General features: G+C 44.1%; 1 protein-coding gene across 2 annotated transcripts; it reads right to left on the bottom strand.

Moving 5' to 3' along the window:
* Positions 1-185: 185 nt before the first annotated feature.
* REEP5 (receptor accessory protein 5) lies at positions 186-27,400 on the bottom strand. Of its 2 annotated transcripts, none has more exons than XM_075932004.2 (5): positions 27,012-27,400; positions 26,235-26,328; positions 7,653-7,791; positions 2,173-2,341; positions 186-559 (listed from the first exon to the last, which is right to left on the bottom strand). In XM_075932004.2, exons 1-5 carry the CDS (start codon positions 27,127-27,129, stop codon positions 510-512), a joined length of 570 nt encoding a protein of 189 aa, XP_075788119.1. In that variant the 5' UTR covers positions 27,130-27,400; the 3' UTR covers positions 186-509. The 2 variants fall into 2 exon arrangements, with proteins under 2 accessions (XP_075788119.1, XP_075788120.1); XM_075932005.2 differs by lacking the exon at positions 27,012-27,400 and adding an exon at positions 26,531-26,785.
* Positions 27,401-27,764: the final 364 nt, after the last annotated feature.

The following is a 27,764-nucleotide window of genomic DNA, read 5'->3' as shown; positions in this document are numbered from 1 at the left end:
TCACCAGTGAGGAACATATTTCAAGCCACTTCCCTCTGATAATTATTTCTTATGTATGCAAGCATGAAAATCCATGTAAAACACATTACTTTTGCATACAAAAATGATACATTACAGGAAGAACCAGTTAAATGTTAATGGTAAATACAGATAATGCATGCACAAATAAACTTTAAAGTGCCGAGTCTGTGGGATAGATATTTTATTTAAATTTGTGTTCATGGCAAGATGAGAGACTACTGAAAGGTCTTTCCCCTGCATGGAGATGAATAAGATAAAAGTTTTCAGTAAGCTTTAGATGATGCCCATTGCACTGCATTTAAGTGGAAGTGCTTACTTTCTATACAGACAACATCAAATAAGCACACTTACAGCACGTTCCTTTAATATATCAAAAATGTTTCCAAGGCAACATTATTAAAATTATTATACCACAGTCTCCAGTAACATGAAGCTGTATAAAGGAGATGGGGGGGGGGGGGGGGAATCTTTCTTCATCCTGCTAACATTTACATTCCTTTCTTCTCATCGCCCAGTAAGTTCACTGTAGCTTTCTTGGCTGGAAGAGGGAGGGGAGGAAAAGTGTTAAATTTCTATACTGTTACAAATAAGTACCCTGGGTAATCACTATATACTGCAGATGAGATATAAAAATCTACCAGGGGGGTCTAGTGCATGCTGGGAACTGGCTTTTAAGCAGGCTCCCCACACATACCGGTGCCCCTGCCTGCCACCCCATGCTGCTGCTTCTGGTACAGAGGCAGCAGAGTGAAGTGGCAGCTGGCTCCCTGGGAGCCAGTGCATGTCAGGAGCCAACAGACTTGGGCTTATGACAAGGCGAGCAAGGATGTTGCATTGGGCCCCACACCTTCAGAGCCTTGCGCTGCCCGGCACCCGCCTACCCCCGCTTGCCTGGCTGCTCGCTTGCTGCCCTGGCTGGAAGCCGCCTGGCCATGGGATGCAGCCAACCACAACATGCCACCTTGAGCCCCACAAACTCTTTGGCCAGGCCTGGGAGCCAGCTGGCTCCCAGCATGTACTGGCTCCCACCGGTCACCTTGCTCCTGGAGCCATATGTAACCATTTGGTAAACTGGTAAGGTAATGCTTATCAGTTATCCATTTAAATGGCTACATTCTTATATCCCTAGAAAGAAGTTACTGTGCTTTAAACCTAGTTTACCAAATGGGAGGTGTTTGTCTCAGGAAGGATAGGAACGACAGATAAGGAATGAGTCATTTACATTCAGGTAGGGCAACTGAAGGATTAGAGAATAACGAGGAAATCAAAGATATTTTAATACTAAATAAAGCGTTTCAAATTTTCAGAAAATTCCAAAAATTATTCAATAAATTCTAAATCTGAAGGGAGAAAGGCGCTAACACTCCAAGTTCAGCTACATCCCCATTTATCCGTATTTTACATGAGACATTGACAGAGCAGTTTTCCTGCCTGGCTTTCTTGGGAGCTAAGTAAGGACTGAACAGCCACCAGCCTTCTTCCCTCCATGCCAGCCTCTCCAAACCATTTAGCTCAAGCAATTGTACATCTAGTCACTATGGGGGTTTCACTTTTCTCCAGAGATGTAAATCACTGTTTAATTAAAGAAAATGTTGGATTGAGCATATGGGGTTTCTGGGAGAGGAAAAATGCAGGCACTTATTTCACCTCAAGGGCTGAATTCCAAGTAATAACAATTCGTCATATTAAACATCTGCCAGTTTTTCCACAGCACCACATTCTTAAGTACTTCAGGTGACCCAGAATTCATTACAATACCTGTAGTTGTAGTGATTGCCTTGTGCAATGTGCTGAATGAAGTGTTTATCCCTGTGGTGTTCTCCCTAACACCACAACTTTATGGGCATGCTAAGCAGTTGTATGGACAAGCAAAACAACTGGACCATTTCATACAAGCAATGTCCTTCAAGGGTTCTGTTGCTTAGCATGGACACACATGAAAGAAGTATTCTCTACATCTAAGTCCTCTCTCCCCGTTACTTTCGCCTTAAGTGAAGTTCACTACAAGAACCAAAGCAATACACACCCCAACAAACCCCTGCCAAATCAGCATCTTTTAAGACAAAAAAAAATGGTTTGAAAGGTGTCAGCCCTGAAATTGTCAAGGTAAATTCCCAGTCCTTGAGGTCAAGTTTACATTCTTGGTCTCACCTTCTTTAGTAATGACATCCGCAGTTTCTGCAGCTTTATCTTTCAGATCCTTCACTACATTGTCCAGTTGAGCCTCATGCTTCAAGAAGAAAGGACGGATAATTCGGTTGTAGAGCAACTCTGCCCCATTGGAAGGGCTTGGAGCCATGCACCACACCAGAAAACCACACTGCACAGAAAAAACAAAATCAAGATTGGCATTAAGAGAGGAAGGATAAGATTCAGGAGAATCACAGAACTGGAAGGAACCTTGAGAAACAATCAAGTCCAGTCCCCTCACTCACGACAAGCCCAAGCACCATCCAGATCATGTCTATCTAACCTGCTCTTAAATAACTCTAATGATGGAGATTCCCCAACATCCCTAGGAAAGTTACTCCTGTGCTTCACTAGACTGAGAGTTTAAAAGTTTTTCTTAATGTCCAACCTAAACCTCCCTTGCTATAATTTAAGGTTATTTATTTCAGTTTGAGGCAGACACACAGTGTGGGAAATTTCAGCCTCAAGAGTTGAAATTTGGTAAAGTTATAAACCAACTCAAAGTAGGGCTTTCTAATGGGAAGTGTCAGGCAATTTTAATTGGTGGTTGGAACAACCCTATCTAGATTATAGAAACTCTGATATTAAGGGGTTAGAATTCACAAACTGGGCCAAATACAGATCTTTTTATAGCAGCACACCTGGAGGGTAGTGAGCTTTAGAAAACTCCTGAACAAGAGGGATAGATCATATTCTTTAACTGTTCACAAACAGGTTTTCGGTGTACTCAGACTTTGTCAAAAGGGTCCATCATGATCATCTAGTCTGACCTCTTGCACATCACAGGCCACAGAACCTCTATTGTTCCATAACCTCGGGCTGGGTTACTGAAGTCCTCAAATCGTGGTTTAAAGACTTCAAGTTACAGAGAATTCACCATCTATACTAACTTAAACCTGCAATTTTTACTATTTTGTTTTAATTAAATTTTACTATTTTGTTTTAATTCCCTTTGCAAGGCCCAATTCTGTTTGGCTTTTGGAAGTTTTTCATTTTATCTCTACACTTTCTGACCTTCAAGAGGTAGCCTTCCTTGATAATCCCTCTCATCTTCCATTCTTAAAAGGATAGCAAAATGTCTGTCTTAAAAAAAAAAATCACCTGTTTGAAAAGATTGCTCTGTAACTCTTCCCTATGATTTTCCCCCTTGCTTGTGAAAGCCTCCTGAACATTCAGATCCTTGAGTTCAGTTAACTTTACTTCCCTAATTAATCCCCCCCCCCAAGTTAGCTCTCTTAAAATCAAGGACCCTAGCTGCAGATCTATCTTTGCTTATCCTTCCACTTTTAGTTTAAAATAAATGTTCTCATGCTCCCTTAAAGCAAGGCTGTCCTCTACAACCAGTTCTTTTAGGAGATCCTCACTGCTCACCAACATCAAATCTAAAATGGCATCAATTCTTGATGGTTCATCAATTATTCAGTGAAGAAAATCTGTCATCTTACCACATCCAGGAAATTCTGGGTTCTACTATTATTAGTAGCACTTGTCCTCTAATCTGTATCTGCGAAGTTAAAGACTATTTAAAAAAAGTCACACAATCCCCAGTATTATTTATTTCTTTAAAAACATTGAAGAGGTCTCTAGCCATATCAAAACCCAAATCACACTGACACATTGCTTCAAGTTAACTGTGCGCTTATCTTGTCCTTTATAAAAGGATTGTGCCACATCTCCATTTTCTTTGCTACGCTTCAGATTTCCTTTTGAATTTTCCAACAGATCACATGGTTATAGCTGTTCTTTACTGAGGTTGGTGAAGAAATGGCCATTAGGGAAAAACACCTAATTATCATTTTGGTAGTTACATGGCTCTCTTCATGATAGTGCCTAAAAGAGTTTGATCATTACAAGGCAAGGAAACCAAGTACATTTTAATCAATTTTTCAGTTATTTTGAGGGAGTAAATCTTCTGTTGTAGTCTTCATAATCAAGTTGTCATGGTGACATAATCCTTAGGAAAGTATCAAAGGGGTTATAAGACAACTTTAATCTTTTTCTTCAGGTAAAAAAAAATTATAGTAGAGTTTCAAAGCTCTCCCAATTCCCATGTTTCTAATGAACAACCTGATCTTTTGAGGCTTTGGTTTAGACTTTACTGCACAAAACCCCACACCACCTTGCACCTTACCCACACACCAAGATCCACTATATATCTTACATCTGGAGTTTTTCAACTAGGGACATACAGATTAAAAACTAATTGTCTTATATCCACAAGGACTTTACATGGTTAGTTAACTTGGTATATTTAAAAAAAAAAAAACCCACAACATCCCCTCCCCAAAGTTTTTTTTTTACAATGAATGCACAGTCATAACATTACATAAATGAACTTCCTTGCGAGGAAAAAGCATAGCCCTTTTAGAGAGGGACAACAGTTTCCTTGTGAATCTTTAGCCAGGATCAACTGAACAGTTCAGCTGAGGGATTTGTGTAGAAACTTGTCTTTAAAATAAGGTGTTTTCTGGGAAAGAATATCAAACCTTGTATCTTTCTGCAGTCTAGGGATGTTAAGAAAAGAAGTTAATCATGTATTTGACAAAAGAATTGTTGAATACATGATTAATTAACAAGGGTTAGCACTGCAAGCACTCAGTCCTGGCTTGGACCACGTCCAGCAACTACCCTCCATTGCAGCTCTGCATGAAGAGTATTTTAGGAGCCAGCAGTCAAGGCAGCCTGGCTCAGTCCCAACTCGAGCTGGCTCTTGGGAGCTATCCTAGCTGCAGCTCTGCAATAATACTTTCCTTGCAGAACCATAGCAGGGGTAGTGTTCGGGAGCCAAGATTGAGCAGGACTGCCTGCCCACCAGCACCTATATGAGGGCTCTACAGAAAGTACATAGCAGTCAATTGCCCAGTAGAGCTTCCTCCACCCAGAAGTGTTTTTAAAAATGGCCTATTGAAATGAACACACACAAATTCAGTTTGAGAGTCTAAAAATATATGACATTTTTGTTGGCAAAGACAACCTTAAGCATATTAGGGAAGTTATAGTCTGTAGTTAAAGTGTAGCTGATTATTTACAGCCTGCTGAGTATTCAAGGTGCTACAATTCAGTGGCAAGGTACTGTAGCTCCAGATCTGCTCTTTCAGAAAGACAAGACACATATATTCCAAATCTGTATCTTCTCCTTCTCATCCCAGCGCCTCCCTCTCCCCCCCGGATTTATACTTTTTATTGCTGTCTTTGGAGTTACTTCTGCTAATCCCTTAAGTGGAGACCAATGCCTTGAGTCCCTTGACAGCACGGTATACAGTCCCCTTGTCTAGCTAAATTTTGGTTAGAGAATCAGATTTCCTGTGCTACACATGCTGTGTGCTCATCCTCACAGTAACTCTTGCCAATTTCCTCCATCTCCCGCTAACCTCAAGAAACTGTCACCGTTGCAGTTTGCTCTCAGTGTGTTAAAATGAAAATCGCTATACTAATCAGTCTAAAACAGCATTTCCCAAACTACGGGCTGCGGCCCGGTACTTGGCCACGGGAAAAAAAATACCAGGCCTCAGCATGTCTGGTGGCTACCGGCTGGGCCGGCCTTAGGCCGATTCGGGCCCCGGACCCCTGAACCCAGAAGTGCCAGTGAGTTACAGAGCTAGGGGCCCTGCTCCACCAATATGTGGAGCTGGGTCTCTCCCCCAGCTCTGCCTGGAGCGGCACCGCGCCCCCCTCCCCCCCCCCGTGCGTCCTCCCACCCTGCCCCCAGAGCATCCCCACCGTGTACAGCTCCTCCTCACCGCCTACTGCTGCCTATGTGCGGCATTGCACGTGGGCGGGGAGGACGCCCGGGCATGACGTGATGTCACGGCCCAGAATTTTAAAACTCTTCGGAGGCACGTGATGGGGCCACACTGGCTCCGGGTTTGGCCTCAGCGCGGCCTCCAGCCCTGCAATGTAGAAGGCAGAAAGGAGGGAAGGGGCTTGGGCGGCGGGGAGGGGAGGGGAGGCGGTGGCGGCGGGCTTGGGCAGAGGCAAGGAGGCAGCAGCGGCGATGGCGGCGGGGGGGGGGGGGAGGGGTGGAAGGAGAAGGCACCAATGGACAGGGTGCAGTAGAGAGAGAGAAATGCCAGAGAGACAAGTGCAGACAATGAGGGAAAGGGTAGGAAGGGAGGTGTCAGTGGGAGGGGACACACGGTGATGCTGGGAGAGGAGAGGGGAAGGGCATTGGGGGCTGGAGGACGAGGTGCTAGGAGAAGGCTTGAAAGAAGGGGTGGGCATGAGGAAGGCCAGGATGGAGCAAGTCATGTGTGAGGGCACAGAGTAGCAGGAGGGGAATGGGGCAGAGAGCAGTGAGAGGGTGGGTATCAGGGAAAAAGGGAAAAGGTGGCAGGTGCAGTAAGGGAAGGGGGAGGCACCAGGAGGGTGCAGGTGCCAGGGGATTCTGGGGGTGAGGAGGAGGGGAGAGCTAGCCACCGGAAGCAGCACTGGATGGGGGAATCAGGGCAGGCTGGAGAGATTGGGGGGCCGGTGGAAGCAGGGCTGCCGGGAGGTGCGAGGTTGGGGGCAGGGTTCTGGCCGGGGAAGATGGGGGGGGGGGGGAAAAGAGAGAAGCGGCTGCCGGAAGGAGGGCTGGACGCGGGCAGCGGGGCTAAGCGGGGGAGAATTGACTGCCCAGGAGGGGGCTGGGGGAAGTGGGACTGGCCAGAGGCGCAGCGGGGGGAGCAGGGGGAAGGAATGAATCAGCCTGCGGGGAGTGGAACTGACCCAGCCATATGTAGATCTTGGGACACTGCCCCCGTTGCCCCCGCCACAAAGCATCAGTCCAGCCTGGGGATTCTATTGTCGTCCGTCATCCCCCCCCCCCCAAACACTCACCCCTCAAGTAGTTGCAAACTGTCTGGCTGGTAGACACACTCATGCAGCCTGCGCACATTTACCAGCCAGGCAGTTTGAAACTACAAACTGATACATCTAGTAATAATACAACTTACCTAATGAGAAAATACCAGACATGTTATATGTCTGGTATTTTCTCAGTTTGTTTTTTATGTGTTTATATTTTTGGGCTGCAAAAAGCAGTACTGAAAAAAAAAAGGGTTCCAACTAAAGTAAAAAGTTTGGGAAACCCTGGTCTAACCAGCTTTCTGTCTGTCTTACAGTCCATTTATCCAATCCATATTCCTTAACTTGCTGGCAAGAATATTGTGGGTGACCATATCAAAAGCTTTGCTAAAGCTGGCACTGGGGGTTTTGGGAGGACCAGAAACAACTTATTTGAATATTCATCATTTGACTAATGAATATGCAAATGAACATTACCAGTCCCCCAAAAGTTCTTGAATGGATTTACTGATCCCCGTGTCAAAGTTTGGGAACCCCGGTCTAAAAGTTAACTATGACCCAGTAATGGAGAATCTTACTGCCATTTACTTATTTAGTAGATATTACACTAATATACTGAAATTCTTATTTTAAGGTAAAGGGTTGAACTAACAAACCTTCAGCATGTAGTAGAAAGGGAACCAGGACAGAAAGATGTCAGAGAAGAATTCTGCTATGCTGAAGATGCCATACACAACCCAATAGGTCAGCCACTGTGTGTCGTCTTCTTTGTTGGGGCTTTCAATAGCCTTGATTCTGAAAAGGAAAGCATAATAGGTGAGTAGGTCAGCAATAGCACCTCATTTACAAAATACACTGATCTGTACCAAATGTGTTAGGATATAGTGGAGAGACTGATCGCTTTGATTTGCCTGTGAATATTTACATGGGAGGATGAGATGAATAATTTTTTCCACACTGAGGACTTGCCCAGATAGGAACACAAGAACAGCCACACTGTGTCAGACCAAAGGTCCATCTAGCCCAGTGTCCTGTCACTGTAAATTACTCACAGGTTCCATATAAAGCAGCACAGGGATTAGCCCCCCTCAATTGGAATGCACCTAGTTCCTCTGCATACTAAATATTACAGTCTAAACCAGGGATGTAAAATCCCTTTTAACTGCTTAACCACTTAAACCTTATGATTAACCGGTTAACTGATTAAAGGGGGCTGGAGCGCCCCTGCCACAGGTAAGGACTGCTCCCCTGTTGGGCACCCAGGATCCAGACACTGGAGCCACCTCCTGCCCATAGCGGGCCCTCCGCAGGATTGGAGCAGCCCCTTGCCCGGCAGGCAGGGAGCTGCTCCAGGCCCCACCAGTTAATGAGAACCGGAAATCATCACCCATTAAGGGTGATATTTACTGGTTAGCCTTTCATATCCCTTGTGTAAACAGTAGAACCAAAATGCAGATCTGTGCAAAGCTACTGATGTTATTGTACTAGTTCCCTAGACCAAAGCCCAACTCTCTGGCCTAACAGTTTTAAAGTGCAATGATTACTTTAGCACTCTTCTATACAATGATTCTGCATGAGCAAAACCCAAATTTCACATAACTAGAGGCAAAATCATGAAGTTATGTTGTTGACCTTCATGTTATATCAAAACCCACCATTTACTAGTGAAATGCAATATAAAGGTTTAAACAAACTAGCTATCATTAGAAAATTAGCATGTAGATTCAAGAAAGTCTTACAACAGCCTGACTATAAAATAAACTAATGCACTCTTCAAAAAATAACTTAAAAAATAATAAGATTTATTTGGGCATAGGCTTTCATGGGTAAAAACCACTTTGTCAGATGCAAGTTTATGCCCAAATAAGTCTGTTAGTTTTTAAGGTGCCATAGGACTCCTTGCTGTTTTTTGCAGATGCAGACTAACATGGCTACCCCTCTGAAACTCACTCTTGTTATTCTGTGGCCGAGAAGAAAGTTAATCACCTTTATTTTAAATTGGATCTGAGCATCTAAGGGTTCTTCTACACAGCAACATTATTTTGGAATAATTAGTGTTATTTTGAAATAAGTTATTCCGCATCTACACAGCAGGCAGTTATTTCAAAATAATGTCGAAATACTGGCACCCTGAGAACTTTACTCCAGCTCCCGTAACCCACACTGTACAAGGAGTAAGAGAAGTAGGAGGAAGAGTGCTCTATTTTGAAATGAGTGCTGTGCAGGTGCTCCCTATTTCAAAATAAGGTATTTCGAAATAAGATACGCAATTGACGTAGCTCAATTTGCGAAGCTTATTTCAAGTTAAGCCCTGCAGTGTAGATGCACCCTAAGTGTTGTAAATATTGAATCTTATAGGCCTTGAATTTTCTAGAGAGTGCAATCTAGAGTTTCTGTAATATGTGGAAAGAAGTTCTAGATGGAGGGCAAGCAACTACTACACAGTGCTTGAGAAACTGGATATGCAGTTTGACCCAAACCATAATAACCTGGAGTTTATGTCTTTACATCAGAGGGTCAGCTACTGAGGAGAGTGTGGCGATCCAAGAATCCTATGTGTTACAGAGAACTCCTATGAAGTGTTATTATTTCAGGCAAGTTAGAGGGAAGTTCCAAAGACGGAGTTGTTATTAGATAACCCAGGTTAACAGATACACAATTTGTGAAGGTGGTTTTAAGACAGCTCCCACATGTTCTGGCTCCCACCTGCTGCCTCTGTATCAGAGGCAACAGCATAGGGGAGCAATCAGCTTACTAGGAGCTGGTATGCACCTGTAGCTGGCTTTTAAGCAGCAGCTGGTTCCTTGGGAGATGCATGTAACAGTTTGGGTAACTGATTACCTGTTTAAATGGCTACACTCTTACCCCCCTAGTACTTACCCAATTTGGTTTGTAATTTTCCATATACAATTCCTACTATTGTTTGTTATTGAGCTGAGAGTGAGAGGAGAATCAGTTGCATGAGGTTTTCTCTTAAACGTCTGTAATGCTTACTGACCCCTGTAATTCATGGCTATTGACAGTTCTGCCTTTGAATACCACCTCTGTTTTATGAAATGCTAAATGCCTTATAGTGCTTCAGATCCTGGTTCTACAAGTTTAAAAAAAAAAATCAATAATGTGACAGGGTTTACGGGTTAGAATAAACAATGGAAAAACCCTCCCCGGTTGACTTAACTGTTTAACCAAATTATCTTGAAGCACAGTATGGCACAAAGATATCGATTTAACTTGTTCATTATCTGGACAGAATAAACATCCTCAACTTTTCTGAGATCCTACAATTGGCTATTAACAGAATATGCCTGCCATGACCCACCCAGCACAGTTGTGGTGCTCAAGCCACTATGCAGGCAAAGCAACTGGAAGAACAGGTTTGTCAAAGAGTGCTGTTAAGGATTGCATTTCCACTCCACTGCTGCACCATAATTACACTCCTTGGAGTGGGGGGGATGTGGAGCAGTGACAGATAGGAGAGGGAGGAGAAAAGAACTGCATTGATGAACGGTCTAAGGGCAAAGCCTTCCGCAAGTTTAATGCCAAAAAGGGACCTAAAATCGTGGCAAAGTTTTTGCACCACTTTAGTGTTGCAGTCTGGAAATTCTTCTATAGTTGCATTTACATTAGAAATGGACATTTGAGATTGTGGGATAAGCACACCAACTGGATATTTGTGCTAAAGCAATCAACTGTTTAATTGTTAGCAATTTTGAGGCATGCTACAGGCTCAGGAAGAAACTATTGCACACAGAAAGCTGAAGGAATAGAAGAGAACAGAACAGAAATGTGAAATCCAAGAAGTGAGGGAGACACCAAAAATGAATGAATAGCTGACAAAGCAAAATTATATTTGGATTAGCTCTAGTTTGGTCAAATAGCAAGAGTTAAACAAAGGGGCTGCCAAGTGCCATTTGAAGTGGGAGGAGTACACACGGTATGTGTGGAAGAACGAGTCTGCCCATAACGGAGCCAGTCCCCAGCTCAAGGGCCAGAAAGAGTTCAGACCACGGCCTAGGCCACAAAGCTGGGGGGCCACTTTTCTCTAAACATTTGTTTTTGGGTAGCATCCATGAGGTGCTAGGTGCTTCACAAACAAACAGGATGAGGCAGTCCTTGCTCCAAGGAGCTCAGACTCTCAATAAAGCAGTTGATTTTCTTGGACGTTAGCACAGCGTTGCCAACACCGTGATTTTATATCATGAGTCTTGAGATATCCAGGTATTTCTCTTAAAGCCTGAGATCCTGGAATTATGCAATCGATCATATGAGAAATTAAGGCATTTATTTTTAAGGCAGGGAGAGGAAAGAGTAAAATTCTAGCCCTGCTGCTTTCAAATAAGAGCATGAAAAACATGAACCTTTACAAAAACTCAAACTACATGGAAAATAAAATTTTATCCAACGGGGTTTTTTAAATTATGTTTTTAAGCTAACCTCAACTAGAATGCTTGAAGATGGGAGTATTGAGAAACTCAGTCTCTCCCAAACTGTACTACAAATGTAGGAATCCTTTGAAAATGGTGTTGATGGGAGAAGAGTACTTCCCACCACACCAACCTTGCACCAAAGCTGAAAGCAAGCACTTGTTCCTAAGAACAAATGTTTTGTGTTAATGCCTGTGCTGTACATTGGCAACGATGAACATGAAATAGAGGCATATAGATAAACCCCACAATTATGAGTAATAAGTGGGATATTTGGCTTTATAAAACAAGACAACTTTTTATGGTTATGTACAATCAAAGGAGGGGTTTGTTACCCAACTTTCTGGTGTATCTACATTGTGCAGTTAACCTGAGCTCTTACTCAGATTTAACCTTAACTCTTCCCCTCTCCAGTTACTGTCCAAGCAGGGCAGCAAAATTACCTCTCCCCTAGGTCTGGAAGTGAGTTAACCCCAAAGTTAGCTTAATTTCCTCAGACTCTGCTTTAACTTGAGCTAAAACCGACCCACTTTGCAGAAAGGATGCAAGCAACAAAAAAAAAAAATCACTCTAGTGTAAGTAATCCTCCCATAGCCTTCCTACAATTCCCTACTAAAGGACGCACAACTTTTCCCTTAATTCAAAACAGACTGGGGGGGTGGGGGGAGGGGAGGAGAGAATCTTAGGCTGTTTCTCATTACTAGGAGCCCTGGGATATGTCCCCAGATACACAGGCAAGTGCAAATACAGTAAGCAAAATAAGGCTGTGTGAATGTATCCAACAGCTCTGGACTAACCTAGATGCCCAGAACCATGCGCTAGTTACAGAGATTAACTGTGAATCCTTAGTATTTGTCTATTGATCAGCTGACAACATTCAGTTCACAGGTAGAGTTATATGCACAGCAAAAACCATAACAACCCTGTTCTGAAGCTGTCCTATTTAGATGCTATGGGACGAAGTCCACTGAGGAAGAAAAAAAAAAAGATGGCATCTGCCATCATTTTAGAGATACCTGTCACCCTTTCTAAGGTATCGTGCAACACGCCAGCTGAGAGTAAGTACCAAATACATTTGTCTCTAATATGTATATAGTATTATTCTTTATTAATATACTGTTGTGAGGGAAATGGATGAAATGTATCATCTCCGCTGATGTCAATTTATAGCTGCAAGCTAGGGTGGTTAGAAGGGGCAAATATTTGGAGTTGTGACCTGCCATACAGGCAAACTCTAAACACCCCATCTGCCAAGACAAATCTCAAGTGTAGATCCATTTTTGGCACAAGATTTTCCACCATTTTAAAATACACTCCACTATGAGAGAGCTCACAAAAAGCTTCACATTCAAAAATCAGCAAGCACATTATAGTTATTAAAAAACCTAAAGACAAAATTCTTGGCCATTGATCAGTCTGGCAGCTGTTACTGGTATAAAATACTACCTGTGGCAGCACATTTGCAGCAACATGAATAGCTTCCTCAAAACAAAGCATATATTTTATTCAAGCAAGGGGTAAAGAGAGGCCCACTTGCACAGTCTCAGTTCACTTCAGCAGCTAATTCCATCTGTGGCAGGGAGAAAAAGTTTGTTCTGTATGTCTTCTTTCTCTGAACATCCAGACCACCCCATTCTCTCAGCTCATGCAATATACCTTTCCCTTTTCTAGGGTCTTTTGAGCTTTTGGATCTTTTTATATCTCAGGCTTTAGCCCAGGGGTGGCCAACCCATTCTGGGCAAAGAGCCAAGATAGCAATGGATCCAGTGCAAAGAGCCGGGGCAAAGTTGTTTAAAAAAAAGGGGGGGGGGGAGACTGCCCCTAAAGGAGCCGCAGGTCGCGTTTGGCAAAGCAAAAAAACCCAACACAACACCCTCTAAAAAAGGTTCTGCCCCTTTAAAAAACTGCATTTAAATGCGTTTTGAGGCTTTTTGGCCACAGCAGGCTTCCACCGCCTGTCACCATCTTTATTTTTGCAGCTTTCATGGCTGCGCCAGACGGCTCCCCTGCCCAGGTCAGCACAGGGAGCTGGGAAGAGAGGGGTGTTTTTGGGGGGGGCGGCTTTCAAGCCACGGGGGGATCACAAGACACACCCGGGGGGTGAGGGGAAGAAGAGCCACATGCGACTCCCAAGCCTCGGGTTGGCCACGGCTGCTTTAGCATTTGAAAAAATAAGCTATTCTCACCAAGTTATAGCCAACTTGTCCTAATGGTTATCTTAGGAGCTGGCAGCCTCCCCCTCCTCCTTGCAAAGCTGCCAACTACTGTTCACGTCCCTATTATCTAAATGCTTTATGTTTTCAAAATGCTGAATGGTTGCCACAATACCAATGAATTTAGGAAAAGTATCATCCCCTTTTAGAAATGGGAAATAGAGTCAAAGGAGCTTAAATGATATGCTCCATGCTCAAGTGACAGTGCTGGAATTAGAACTCAATTTATGGTTCCCAATCTCTAAACACAATCCACTATGCTGCCTCTCATTACATGAGTATTGATTCTGTTAGTGTTCTTCCTATGTAGCAAAAATGTTGTTTGATCAAAATATTAACAGCATAAATTAATAATTAAACTCTGCTTTAGCTTAACTGTTTCTGCTTTTTGACATTACCACTAAGGGTGTGTCTACACTACATGGCTCCGTCAACAGAGCCCTGTAAACTAGTTTACCCGACAGTCAATGAAGCAGGGATTTAAATAATCCCCACTTCATTAAAATAAAAATGGCCACCACACTGACAATCAGCTGATCCTGCAGAGCGGCAGTCTAGACGCGGATCGGTCAACAAGGGAAGCCTTGTCGAGGCATAAGGGAGCAGTTTCACGAGGCATAAGCGAGCAGTCGACAAAGGCTTCCCTTGTCGACTGATCTGCGTCTAGACTGCCGCGCTGAGCCGGATCAGCTGATTGTTGGCACAGCGTGGCGGCCATTTTTATTTTAATGAAGCGGGGATTATTTAGATTCCCGCTTCATTGACTATGTTGAGTAAACTAGTTTACATGGCTCCGTTGACAAAGCCCTGTAGTCTTGACACACCCTAAGAGTTGAAGCAGTGCAACTGCCTAAGTGACCTTATTTTTTTAGCAATTACAAAAAGCAGCAAGCATATTAAAAAATGTTTCAGATGCTTTTCTTAATCACTGAAGACATTGTCTGTTCCATTATTAAGTATATCTATATTTTAAGACACATGCACAGCTAGCAATTTTTTAAGTATACATTTTTTTTTGGTAGGTGGTTCTCTATCAATGGTTATGAGAGTGGGTACATTTAACAGGCTAATGTTCTGGAATGCATAGGAGAGCATAGAAAATATTAACAGCATTATTTAATCACTGCCAACAAACAGGTTTTCTAATATTGACTTTTGCCCCCTCTTTTAGTAGTCTGTATATTCCATTCTGTACACTTAAAGCCGGTTGGAAATAAAAGGTTTGTTTCTAAGGACATGTCTACACTGCAAAGTTTTGGCAATTAATGTTAACACATAAAAGTCACAAAAAAAGTTCCCAAAGCACGTTTATGCTAGCTCCCTCTGTCAACAGAGCATAACCACATGTCTAGCTCCTTCATCAACAGACTGTACAACGCAATGTGGATATGCATCCCACAGTGCCTACCGACATCTTTCACTAGGAACTGTAGGTATGTGGAATGGAACGCAGAGCATCTTGGGAATGTGAAAAGTGTCTCATCGGGCACTTTGTTTCCTAGCCCTCCAGCGGCTTCTGGCTCCTTCACGCTATTTATTAAACTGCCAGTCTTTGCTGTGCACTCCAGTATCAGCTATGAGAAATCATGCATGCCACATTTCTCTCCTATGCTGAGTTGAATGTTGTAAGGCCATCACACACTGCAGCAGAGCTACTGTTGAAATTACAGGACAGAGGAAGAAGGGTTGTCTGCCTGCAACACTGAGTGACATGCACAGCAGCAACCTGGCATTGCATTTGTCTGTCACAGAGCATCTGTGCAGGACAGATCGTTACTTTCGGGCTAGGGAAACCAGCACTGAATGGTGTGATTGCACTCCCATGCGAGTGTGGGATGAAGACCAGTGGCCACAATTTTAGGAAGTGCAAAGCCACCTTCCTGGAGCTGTGTGCTGAGCTGGCCCTTGAATTGTGGCACAAGGACACCCGTGGCAATTGCTGTCTGGAAATTGGCAACTCCTGATTGCTACAATTCTGTTTCAAATCAATTTGGGAAGGGGAGGTCACATTTTGCTGCAGAGGACTGTGATTCTGGGAAATGTGGATGACCACGATTGGACCTTTGCAGAAATGGGTTTACCTAACCAAGTGGGGCAATTGATGGCACACACGTTCAATTGTAGCATCAGCCCACCTTGCCCCAGAATGCATCATCAACCAGAAGGGATACTTCTCAATGGTGCTTCAGATGTTTGTGTATCACCATAGGCATTTCACAGATATAAATGCATGATGGTCTGGAAAGAATGAAGACGCATCTTCACAAACACTGAACTGTACAGAAAGCTGCAGGCAGGGGCTTTCTTTCCAGCCCACAAAATTATAGTGTGGGATGTGGAAATGCCCATAGTGATCCTGATTGACCTGGCTCACCCCTTACAGCCCTGCGTCATGCAGCCTTACAGGAGGCATCTGGATAGTATCAAGGAGCAGTTCAACAATAGTCTGAGCCTATGCTCCATGGTAGTGGATTGTGCCTTTGGTAGATTGAAAGGGAAATAGAGGTGTGTCTACGGCAGGCTGGACCTGATGGAGGATCATATCCCCATGATGATAGCCCCATGTTGTTTCCATAATCTGCATGAAAATAAGGGTGAAATGTTTGTTAATGTGTGGAGTACTGAGGCATAGCACTTGAGCGCTCAATTTGAGCGGCCAGACTCTAGGGCTATCAGAGGAACTCACAGGGCTGCCATTAACATCAAGGAAGCTTTGAGGAACCACTCTGCCAATGAGGAGTTCTTAAATGTTTCTTTTGGGATGGATTCTCAGCTGCATCCTACTCTTCATTCAGAGTAACACATTCCTATGAAAGAAAGAGATGTAACAGCCTTCACTATGGCCTGAGCAATTGGTTTCAGTTGTGAATCAGAAAATAAAATCAGTGTTCCATTAATAATGTTTACCTTTATCAATCACTGCAAATGACAGTCACACACCAAGGATGACTGTTTACTGGTAAAGGAGAATTTAGGTTAGGGAAAAGTCTCACAACTGGCAGAGTCACAATTCTGATAGGGAATCAAGTGCGGTGGAAATTGTGCATTCCCAGACTGTGAAGAGTGAGAGAATGTAGAGGGTGGGTTGCTGGACAAAGAATTTTATATTTGTTGCAAGGGAGGTTGATGCCACTTCTGGTCACTCTGCATTTTGGTTAAACACTTCAGCATCTCTGTTTGCTCCTCCATAACTTTGATCATCTGGTCAGTGGCATCTCCTTTCTGTTTCCCATCTCTCCTCCCTTTCTGGAATGGATCAAAACCTCCCTCACAATTTCCTACCTATTCTGCCTCTGTCTCCTCCTCAGTTGACACAGTCTGTCAGTGGGAGAAGTTTTTCTGAGTTCTCAAGGCCTCCTCTGCAACACAGAATGTAATGAAAGAGGGACTGGAAAATTCCTGCTTCAGGTTGAAACATTTCACTCAAAAGCACCTTTCAACATATGCTGCCACTTTCCAGTGACCCACGAGAGACACACATCTTTGCAGGCACTGTAAACACGGTGGCTGTGTCTACATTGGCATCCCTTTCCGGAAAAGGGATGCTAATGAGACACTTCGGAATTGCAAATCCGCGGGGGATTTAAATATCCCCCGCCGCACTTGCATTTACATGGCTGCCGCTTTTTTCCGGCTCGAGGTTTTTGCCGGAGAAAAGCGCCAGTCTAGACGCGATTCTCCGGAAAATAAGCCCTTTTCCGGAGGATCCCTAGTAGGAATAAGGGATCCTTCGGAAAAGGGTTTATTTTCCGGAGAATCGCGTCTAGACTGGCGCTTTTCTCCGGCAAAAACCCTGAGCCGGAAAAAAGTGGCAGCCATGTAAATTCAAGTGCCGCGGGGGATATTTAAATCCCCCGCGGATTTGCAATTCCGAAGTGTCTCATTAGCATCCCTTTTCCGGAAAGGGATGCCAATGTAGACACAGCCGGTGAGTTTTAGGAAAGGTAAAGAAGGAAATTAAGGGTGTACACACTGGCACATAAGAAAATACACCCCTGTCTTGTGCAGCAGATATGCATGGAAATAATTGTAATGATGCCTCACTTGTCCACAGGCTGGCATCACTCTGATATCTCACTCCCGAGGGCAAGTAGCGAAACTTGGGCTCTGTTTCTGGATGCTAACAGTAGTTGCTTTGCTCTTTACATGCCGCTTTGGTTCCTTCAGTACTGACTGAAGAACGATATGGGAGAATATCATAGCAGGGGGTAGGGAGAGACAGGACACAGCAGCACTGCCACAGAATCTGTGAGAGAAAATAAATACCTCAGCCAAAAGTTTCTAAAGCATCTCTCTTTAGGATTCAACTGACATCTTGGTGCATCAACAGCCTGATTGGACATAATGTCTAACTATGCCAGCTCACAGAAACACAGCTACCGCCCTTCGTTTGTGACCTCTCACGTACTGCAATCCCCAACGTAGAGCCTCTTACTCTGCCTCTCTTCCCTTGTTCCTGCTCCACCTCAAGCTGTTGCTGAGACTCACCATGCACTTGAAAACAGTTCTTGGCTGCCTGCCACATCAGGCGACACTGCTGTGAGCCCCATCTCTTCATCTATAATTTCTTCTTCCAGGTTAAGTCCTCTTTCTGATGAATCCATGCCTCCAAAGAATCCACAGGGCTCTAAGTGGTGGAAGTGGGGTTTCCACCAAAGATTGCATCCAGCTTTTTATAAAAACGGCATGTCTTGAGTGCAGCACCAGAACGACATTGTTTATAGTATGACTGCCTCAGCTACTTTATCTTTTCTCTGCACTTTGGTGTGTCCTGATCACACACAAGAATTGAGAAACGTGGCCATCGGTATTCTGTTTCCTATGGGTCACTTTCAGCTCGGATTGCAAAGACTTCTCTCCTTATACACTGCTGCGATCCAAAAGCTCCGTGGTAGTGGTCCAAGCACAAGAGCATTTGGAATGACAGCCAGCCATTATCAGCTGGGAAGAAGCCATTAGAGCACTCAGTGCCAAGCCAACCAGCAGAAAATGGAATTTGAAGTTCCTGGGGTTTGCATGAAGGAGGAGCAAACTGCTATTTACCTGGCAGCAGATCTCAAAGTGCTGTCCAGAGTGGCTACTTGGGCATTGTGAGAAAAATCCTGGAGTTAAATAAAGGCAAAAAAAGCTTCCTTTTGTAGTACACAATGCAAGATTATCAACAGGAGAGGGGACAGAAAAAGAGTCCCTCACATAAGTGGAAGTTTGTCGCCAAAACTGGGTGTTTTTCATTATTTTTGTTGTGTTGCAGTGTGAACGCTATTGATTTTGTGTCACAAGAAGGGTTTTTTTTTATGACAAAACTTGCCAGTGTAGACATGCCCTTAGTTATGCCACAAAAACCAGCAGGATTTGGGTCCTTGATCATAACACATAAAAGGAATAAAGTTTACACAAAATAATCTTCCTCAGGTAGCAAAAACATAAAATAAAACAGGTTGCTGATGGCACCATAGCTTACATAAACATACACATATAGGGATGTCACTAACTTAAAATTAAAAAAAAAAAATCAGACTCCTTGAAAATTGTTACTTGCTATTATTACAAAATTATACTACTTTTCCATTACAGTGATTTTAGATTAACTGGAAAAAAACAGATTCTCCTTCTTCTACCCCTTAGTTTACTTTGTGACATTCATGTAAAAGGAGAAATGAGATATAGAGTGAAAATGAAAGGCCAACACAAACAAGAAAGAGAAAACTTAACAGAAAAATACAATTAATTGTAAAACCATACAAATTGGTAGGGGGATTGTGTAATGATGCACAGCTACTTTCAAACTTGCATTTTGAAACTGACTAATTTTAGGCAGTCAATGTGTGCGTGTGTCTGCTGTTTGCTTTTAAGAAAGAGGAAGAACTGTGGTTGTCACAGGAAGCAACCCAACATTAAGATCAACTATCTCAGAAGTTAGAGATGGAATATACTTAATCGTTAACTTCTCAATTTGCTTGCTGTAGACTGGGTTGGAGATGAGAACCTCACATGGTCTCTGGTCCACATGGCTAGCAATACACATGGCCAACATGCTCATCACATGAACGAACAGCCAAGGAAGAAAGCATAGTTTTGAAACAGTTTGCGTAAATACCTTATTAAATGTAATTTTAAATGAGAAAACTAGACAACCCATGAAAATTAAACTCAGACCCACTTTGGCCTAGAAAAAAAACTAACGGGGAAAAGTTTGTTTTTCCTCTTCACCTTCTAAGATCTGAACCATTTTTCCGATGTAGATAACTGCTTTGATAACAGTCACATGAAGACCATGTGACAATATGCTGAATTTAGTTCACTTTATTCTCTCATCTCACATGTGAGCCACAGCTTTCAGTCTTACTTAAAAAATGTAGTTAGTGTCACAAGAGATGTTTTTAGTGAACAGCAGGATTTTTCTATCCAACCCCTGTAAGGTAGATTTCGCTAGTATTATTATACTATTCAGCATACTCAAATTAATATGTGCATTGCTCTCAAGAAGGTCCAATTAGTTATGCAGTAAAATTAAGCAACATTAAATTAGCAAGAAGCAGTTTATCCTTACAGAAATTTCTTATGATCAGAAAGACCCTGTAGCATGAAATTGTAAGTACCTATTCAACATGAAACAAAGTCTAACTTATAGACGTACATGTTAAAATGTGTTTTTAACATACAATGATGTAGGTTGTTCCACAGAATATCTTTTTAGCGTCCAAGAAATAAGACTCTGGTAACAGATAAGTATACTGCAATATATACATTCATGGACAGTTAATTTTTAAAACATTAAGCTTTGGCATGTAGCCCCCTGATCAGGGATGTTTGTATATTCAACACAGTTTACTGAAAACACAAGATAGTGGACAGGTTAGCCATAAGATACTTTTCAAAGCATCGACATCATCCAAGGGACCACCTTAGCCAGGGCTAAGCAAAATATGGCCCAGGGGCCAGATCCGGCCTGCTACCACACTGGATCCAGCCACCCTGCCAGAAGCCACGCTGCCGCAGTTTAAAAACACAATCCCTGTGGCTCTCTGTACAAAGTCTCCCCCTCCCTGCAGAGCATCTCCCCATCCCCAGCACAATCCTCAACTCCTATTGGCCAGAAACAATCGGTCAAGAAGAACTGACTTCAGCCAATCTCTCAGATGGCTGGAAACAGCCAGCCAATTGAAGCTGAGAGATTGGCCTGAGAGACTGGGGCAGCGCAGTCTCTTCCCTCACCTGAAGCGGAGAGCCACATGGAGGGAGCAGGCTAGGGCTGCAGCAGGCAGGGAGCCCTGCTTGCCTTGGAGGTGCTGCAGCCTGCTGGCAAGGAGACACTTAGGTAAACTCATCCCAGCCAGTGTCTGCCTCTGGTACCCCAACCCTTCCTGCACTCCAACTCTCTCCCCTAGATCACCATCCAAACTCTCTGTACCCCCTACACCAAGTGATAGCTCCCTCACAGACCCTGTACCCCCTCCTTCATGCCTTCCCCAGGCCAGAATCCTTTCCTGCATCCATAGTCCCTCCTTGACCCTACACCACAATCCCCTGACTCAGGTCACAACCCCCTCCTCAACCCAATCTCCTGTACCCCAGTCCCTTACCCTGTGCACCCCACCTCCAACCTAGATCCTAAACCCACAGAAAAGTGTGGCCCTTGACCACTTACCAAAATCTTGGAGTGGCCTCCCACCAAAAATTATTGCCCATCCCTGATCTTAGCCCAATGAATTGGGAATTTTTGTACTCCCCTCTCCCCACAAATAAATAGCTGTATTCACTTTACCTAGAAGAAAGCAAAAGAGGGTAAGTTACATTCAGAAGGGAAGGAAATAAACAATAAACCCCCAAGCCACTGAACACATCTGATTTGCCACTATTTGCCTCTGAAAGAATGTGAAAAGAGGTCTTTCTTCTGAGTCACTGAACAAAGCTCAGCATCAGTTTTTGGATATCAGCCTGCAGTAATTCTCCATGCACTCATATCTGAATACTTACATACCAAAAGATGCATTCAAAAAACTTACATTCTATAGTGATGAATGCTGTTAAAAAGTGTCCATAAAAACAAATGCTGCCCACATGCATAAAATGATTTGATTCTGACATATACAATGTGACAACTAATCTTAGAAAACGTGCCAGTCACAACTCCCATGTGGATATTTGTTATGAATTGAGTTCCAAGAGAAAAAAAATCTACTTTTTCACCAAGAGATCTTAGAGAATGAATATCAAGCATATATTTGTGTTACAAAAATGCTGAATAATTACAGTGACCTTACTATGCTAAGGGCTGCACAAACCGAACAAAAAAAGAAGATACCTGTCCCAAAGAGCTTACAATCTAAAATGCCTTTTAGCTACATTATATTTCTCTTAAGCTACATCTGTACTGCGCATTCTTGCAGAAGAAGATATGCAAATGAGGCGCAGCAATGAATATCATATAATCATAGAATATTAGGACTGAAAGGTACCTCTAGAGGTCATCGAGCCCAGTCTCCTGCCCTCATGGCAGGACCAAATACTGTCTAGACCATCCCTGATAGACATTTATCTAACCTACTCTTAAATATCTCCAGAGATGGAGATTCTACAAACTCCCTGGGCAACTTATTCCAGTGTTTGACTACCCTGACAGCTAGGAACTTTTTCTTAATGTCCAACCTAAACCTCCCTTGCTGCAGTTTAAGCCCATTGCTTCTTGTTCTATCCTCAGAGGCCAAGATAAACAAGTTTTCTCCCTCCTCCTTATGACACCCTTTTAGATACCTGAAAACTGCTATTATGTCCCCCCTCAATCTTCTCTTTTCTAAACTAAACAAACCCAATTTTTTCAGCCTTCCTTCATAGGTCATGTTGTCTAGACCTTTAATCATTCTTGTGGCTCTTCTCTGGACCCTCTCCAATTTCTCCATATGTTTCTTGAAATGCGGTGCCCAGAACTGGACACAATACTCCAACTGAGGCCTATCTAGTGCAGAGTAGAGCAGAAGAATGACTTTTTGTGCCTTGCTCACAACACACCTGTTAATGCATCCCAGAATTACGTTTGCTTTTTTTGCAACAGCGTCACACTGCTGACTCATATTCAGTTTGTGGTCCACTATAACCCCCAGATCCCTTTCTGCTGTACTCCTTTCTAGACAGTTGCTTCCCATATCGCTGCGCCTAATTTGCGTACCTAATGAGCCACCATTTTGCACAATGGGCTTTTGCACAAGAAGGAGCAGTCTACCCCTCTTGCACAGGAGCCGTTCTTCCTGAAATAAGCGGCAGAACGGCTCCTGCACAAGAGAGGATTTTTGCGCAAGGAGCAGTGTAGACAGCTCCTTCTTGCGCAAAAGCCCCTTGCACAAAAATGGTGTCTCATTAGGTATGCAAAGAGGCAAGGCGATATTCATCGCCGTGCCTCATTTGCACATCTTCTTGCACAAGAATGCGCAGTGTAGACGTAGCCTTAATGTATTGGTGTACTTCAGTTGTAAAGTACAGTAAGCTTCCGATAATCCGGCACTGTTAGGACCCAGGGGGTGCCAGATTATCAAATATGCCAGACTATCGGAAGGGGGGGCTATGAGGGGTCTGGGGTGGGGTAGGGGGATGCCACCCTAGACCCTCATAGCCCCCCCTTCCGATAGTCCGGCTCTGCCTCAGGCGTCCCCGATTCAGCCGGTGCTGGTCATTTTCAGCAGCGGCTGAATCGGGGACGCCTGAGGCAGAGCAGCTGGGGTGCTGTCCAGTTGGTCCGGTAGCGCCACCCCTTGGCACTGCAAGACCAACAATCCGGCAGCACCCCAGCTGCTCTTGGGGATGCCTGGGACAGAGCAGCTGGGTGCTGCCGGGTTGGTCCCACAGCACCGAGGAGCAGCACTACGGGACCAACCAGGCAGCACCCCAGCTGCTCTGCCCCAGGCGTCCCCAAGTCAGACGCTGCTGAAACTGATCAGCGGCTGACTCCAGGCTGACTCAGTTTCAGTAGCGGCTGAATCAGGGAAGCAGGGCGAAGAGCAGCTCCAATTGTCCAGCTGCGCAGAGCACTTCCGGGTTCCTGCTGGTGCTGGACCATCAGGAGTGCTGGAGCATTGGATGCCGGACAATGGAGTTTTACTGTAGTTGTTCTGCTTTAGGCGTGCAGGGCTTAGGCTAAAGGGATATTTAATTGTGTTGCAGATGTTTGGGCTTGGGTTGGAGCCAGGGCTCTAGGAACCCCGTAAGTTGGGAGAATCCAAATGTTTACAACACAATTACAGGGTTCCTTAGCCTAACATGCCTGAGTCAGCTGGAATAGGCCAGCTGTGGGTATCTAACTGCAGTGCAGATATACCCTCAGGTTTAGGGAGACCCAGAGCATGGGGTTGCATCCTTGACTGTCTTGCCTTAATAGGACCTATCATCTATGAACTTACCTAATAATTTTGTAATTCAATTAGGCTTTTTCATAAGAATAATGGCCATACATTGTTTCAAGAATGTAGCATTAAACCACTAACAGTGTGAAACTGAGCTAACTTTCAAGATGTCAGAATAGTCAAGAGAAAAAACAAACATTGCAATATAGTTTGCATTTTCTCTTGCAAACCAGTGAGGTGCAGGCCATATGCTGGCCATGGACAGCACACTTACAAATGCTGTTCACTATATTTAAAAACACAAGCACTTTTGCGTGAAAGGCAAACATCAGATTTTTGAAAGCACATAAATACTGTTAGAAAAACTGCCATTTTATGAACAGATTTGGAAGTTTTTGCATACATTTCCAAGAACTTTCACAATATTTGTATTCTGTCCCTAACAGGAAATAGCTTTAAAAATAGAAAAAATAAAACCTAATATATTGTTTGTAAAAGGTAACAGATTGAACTTGCTCTGCAGCAAAGGCAGTCAGACTGCCTCCCCATATTGTCTTGTGGATTTTTCAAAATATTTTAACCCCCCCTCCCTCCCTTTCCCTCTCCCTCTCTCCCTCTCATTTACTTCCAGTTGCTATTCCTACTTCTTTTTTCTAGCATCTTCCACAGCAAAGTCATTTTAAAGCAAGGAAGCCTCCTTAAACGGGGATCTATTCTCAGATCGTTTATACATTGCTATTTTATCATGGCCTAGGTTATATGGTTATACTAGATCACTGCCCTAATGAATATCTCGAAGTGTATCCTAAACTAAAATATCCGTATCAGACTTAATTCCTATTGTTACAATATTGGATATTTTTCTCATCACTAGAAACAAATGCAACATATGATTCAACCTTTCATAAAGGCATCAGACTTCCAAAACCAAAAGCTGGAACATAATAAGAACAGGTTTTTAAGCATTAAGGTTTCCTAACATCTTAATACTTTGCCATCTAGTACATGCAAAAAAAAAAAAATCTTCAGGAATGGAGGGGGCGGAGGGTAGAGAATGACAAATTTTCATATTTCCATTTTAATCATATAAACTCAATTGAGTTAACCCATTACCATAAACTAAAAATATTCAGAGGAACGATACAATTCAAGAGTATGCCAATCAGAGGCACTATGAAGAGCTTAATCCTAATAGTGTAATTTCACAATGGTCATTTACAAAAATATTTTAAAATACCCACTAAAATTGGAAAAAATGTACCTCCTTCCTTCTGTGGAATTGAGGGATAACTAGTAAGACAGATTGTTCTTATAACGGAACAGCTCACACAAGAGAAGCACCAAAAAGAGGGATAGACATTTAGAAATTTGGCCACCTTTTCTAGCATGTTCAAGAGGAAATCCTCCTAGCCAGCAAGCTAGAATTTTTAAGCCACACTCTTTGACTATTATACTGATCCTGAACAAGTAATGTATAAGGTAGTATGTTAATGTTTTATCATAACTTTTCAATAATACAAAAAAGATAAAATAAAATCAGCTAACATTCACGACAGAAAAGACAAGAAGTCATGGAATTATATTTAAAGCCACAGGCACTAGCCTCCCTGTCCAACTGATATTTGATCCCATGTATGTTTCCGGAATTCCAACCCTTTATTAGCTTTCTGGGCAGAGCCTAAACTGTGCAGTAGTCACCAGTCTTACTCCGCATTGTTCATTTGTTTTGCAACAACATCTGCCCACTTTGGTTCCAAAGTGGTGAGTCTTTAACTTAATTAAAACTTAAGAATCATAATTTATACCAGCTATAATGAATCTATACCAAGGGCTAGCTTTAACACAGTTCTACAAATATAAGCATCTAATGACTAACTTTTCACCTTGTAGGGAGGAACTCTATTCTCATAGGCAAAAATCCATAAACACTTTTTTTTTTGTTTTTTTTGTTTTTAAAAGAGCCCCACAGGCAATGTTTTGGCAAGCTGTGAACATAAGGCCCTTGGGAAGCTTCACCATCTGCACATTTCACTAGCACACATTCATCCAACAGACTGTCTCAAACTCAATTAGGAGAAAACAATGACCATCTCCAAACCACCATAAGTTTGAAATGCTACAAACACTGAATTGCATGCGAATTATCCCACAGAAGGAATAACAAGAATGGAACACATCTCACTCCAGAAAGGTGCTCCAGGCCTCCCCTTTCAGATGGTTTGTGCGGGGAGAGCACTGTGCCGGTAGGGTGCGTTTGAAGCACTTACGAGATGTAGGCAGGATAACCGAATCCAATCAGGTTGCACAGTAGCGATGCTCCATAGCCGATCACAAGGTACACGGCCAGCACGCCAATGATAGCTACCCAGGGAGAAAGCAGAGAGCGCATTAGAAAGGGGAAAGAGACCAGCTATAGATAGATGGGGCGTGTCCTTGACGGTTGTGGTGGAAAGGAAACCAAACTAACGAGTCAGCTCCTCGCTCCCCGAAGCCCCAATCGCCTATTACCAGCCCTCCTCCCTCCCCCCCCAAAAAAAAGCCAGCCGGTGGGGCCGCTCCCGACCTGTGACACTGAAGGGGTACATCAGGGCAGGAAGCAAACCCGACACGTCAGCCTCGCTGGCTAGTCAATTTCCACCTCCCGAGAGTAACTCGCTCGCTCTCCTCTTTCCTCCCCTGCACACGCCCGGGATCAGATGCCATGCACGAGGGAAGGGGGGGAAGGGTCTCTCTCTCGGCGATCTGCGGGGAGGGGCAGGGCAATGCACAGTGCGGCTCAGGAGCGTCCCTGCAGCAGAAATGGCCACAAGACGAAGGCCGGGGAGCAGTAACGGGGGGAAGAGGAGGAGTTGGGCTGGTGTAACTGGAGAGCACAACATTGCTGTCGCTCCTCAGCTGCCAGAGACACCCAATCCCGGACATACCGCCGCCTCCCCCAAACCCCGTTACATAACCCAGAGCACGGCACCGATCCCAGCTCCCGCCCTAGGGCCGGGCTTCCCCCACGGACCCGCAGCGGCGGCAAGCCCGCGGCAAGCACTCACCGATGGCGATGTAGGATCTGCTCACCCCCGTCTTGCTCTCGATCTTCTCCAGCAGGCTGGTCATGCAGTTCTTCTCGTGGAGGAACTTCTCAAACCGCTGCCTCATGGAGGCCGTCATGGCGATACCGCTCGGCTGCCTGTGGCTGGAGAGCGCGCCGCGCCCGGATCCTGCAGCCCAGCCTTGGCACTACGCGGCAGGGGCTGCAGTGGCTCTGCTGGCTGCAACACCCTGGCCGCCGAGAGGAGGAGGCGGCAGCATCATGGGATATGTGAGCGGAGCGTCAGCCCGGCCTCGCTGCCCTCCCCCTCCAGATCACTGCAAACACCACGCCCAGCCCCGGCGGCAGCTGCTGCAGCGGGCTGGGTGCTGCAGGCTCTGGCGAGCTGCCGGCCGGCGCCTGCACTGTTACTATGGCAAGAGGCGGAGGGCGGTGTTTGGGGAGGATAAAACAGGCAAAAGGGCCAGGCTGTGGGCTGAAAGGCGACGGGAGTTCGGGGCGGGGTTGGGGAGACATTTTCCAGGACGTCAACCCCTCAGTAAACAGCCAAGAGCTCTCACCGTGTTGTGAGCATGCGCTGCCGGGCGGCAGAGACCTAGAGATTATCCCCTTCAATTTTCCTCCTTCTCTCCCCAACGCAGCATACAGTGCCCCCTAACAGTCTCTCTCTTTCTCTGTATGTGCATATATATATGTATATGCGCTATCAAATCACTAAACTGGTACTAATGGATACTTAGCTGAAAGGCACAAA

Source organism: Pelodiscus sinensis, chromosome 6 (genome assembly GCF_052426305.1).
Source record: "Pelodiscus sinensis isolate ZL-2025 chromosome 6, ASM5242630v1, whole genome shotgun sequence".
NCBI classification, from domain to species: domain Eukaryota; kingdom Metazoa; phylum Chordata; order Testudines; family Trionychidae; genus Pelodiscus; species Pelodiscus sinensis.
This window is presented reverse-complemented; position numbering and strand designations above follow the sequence as displayed.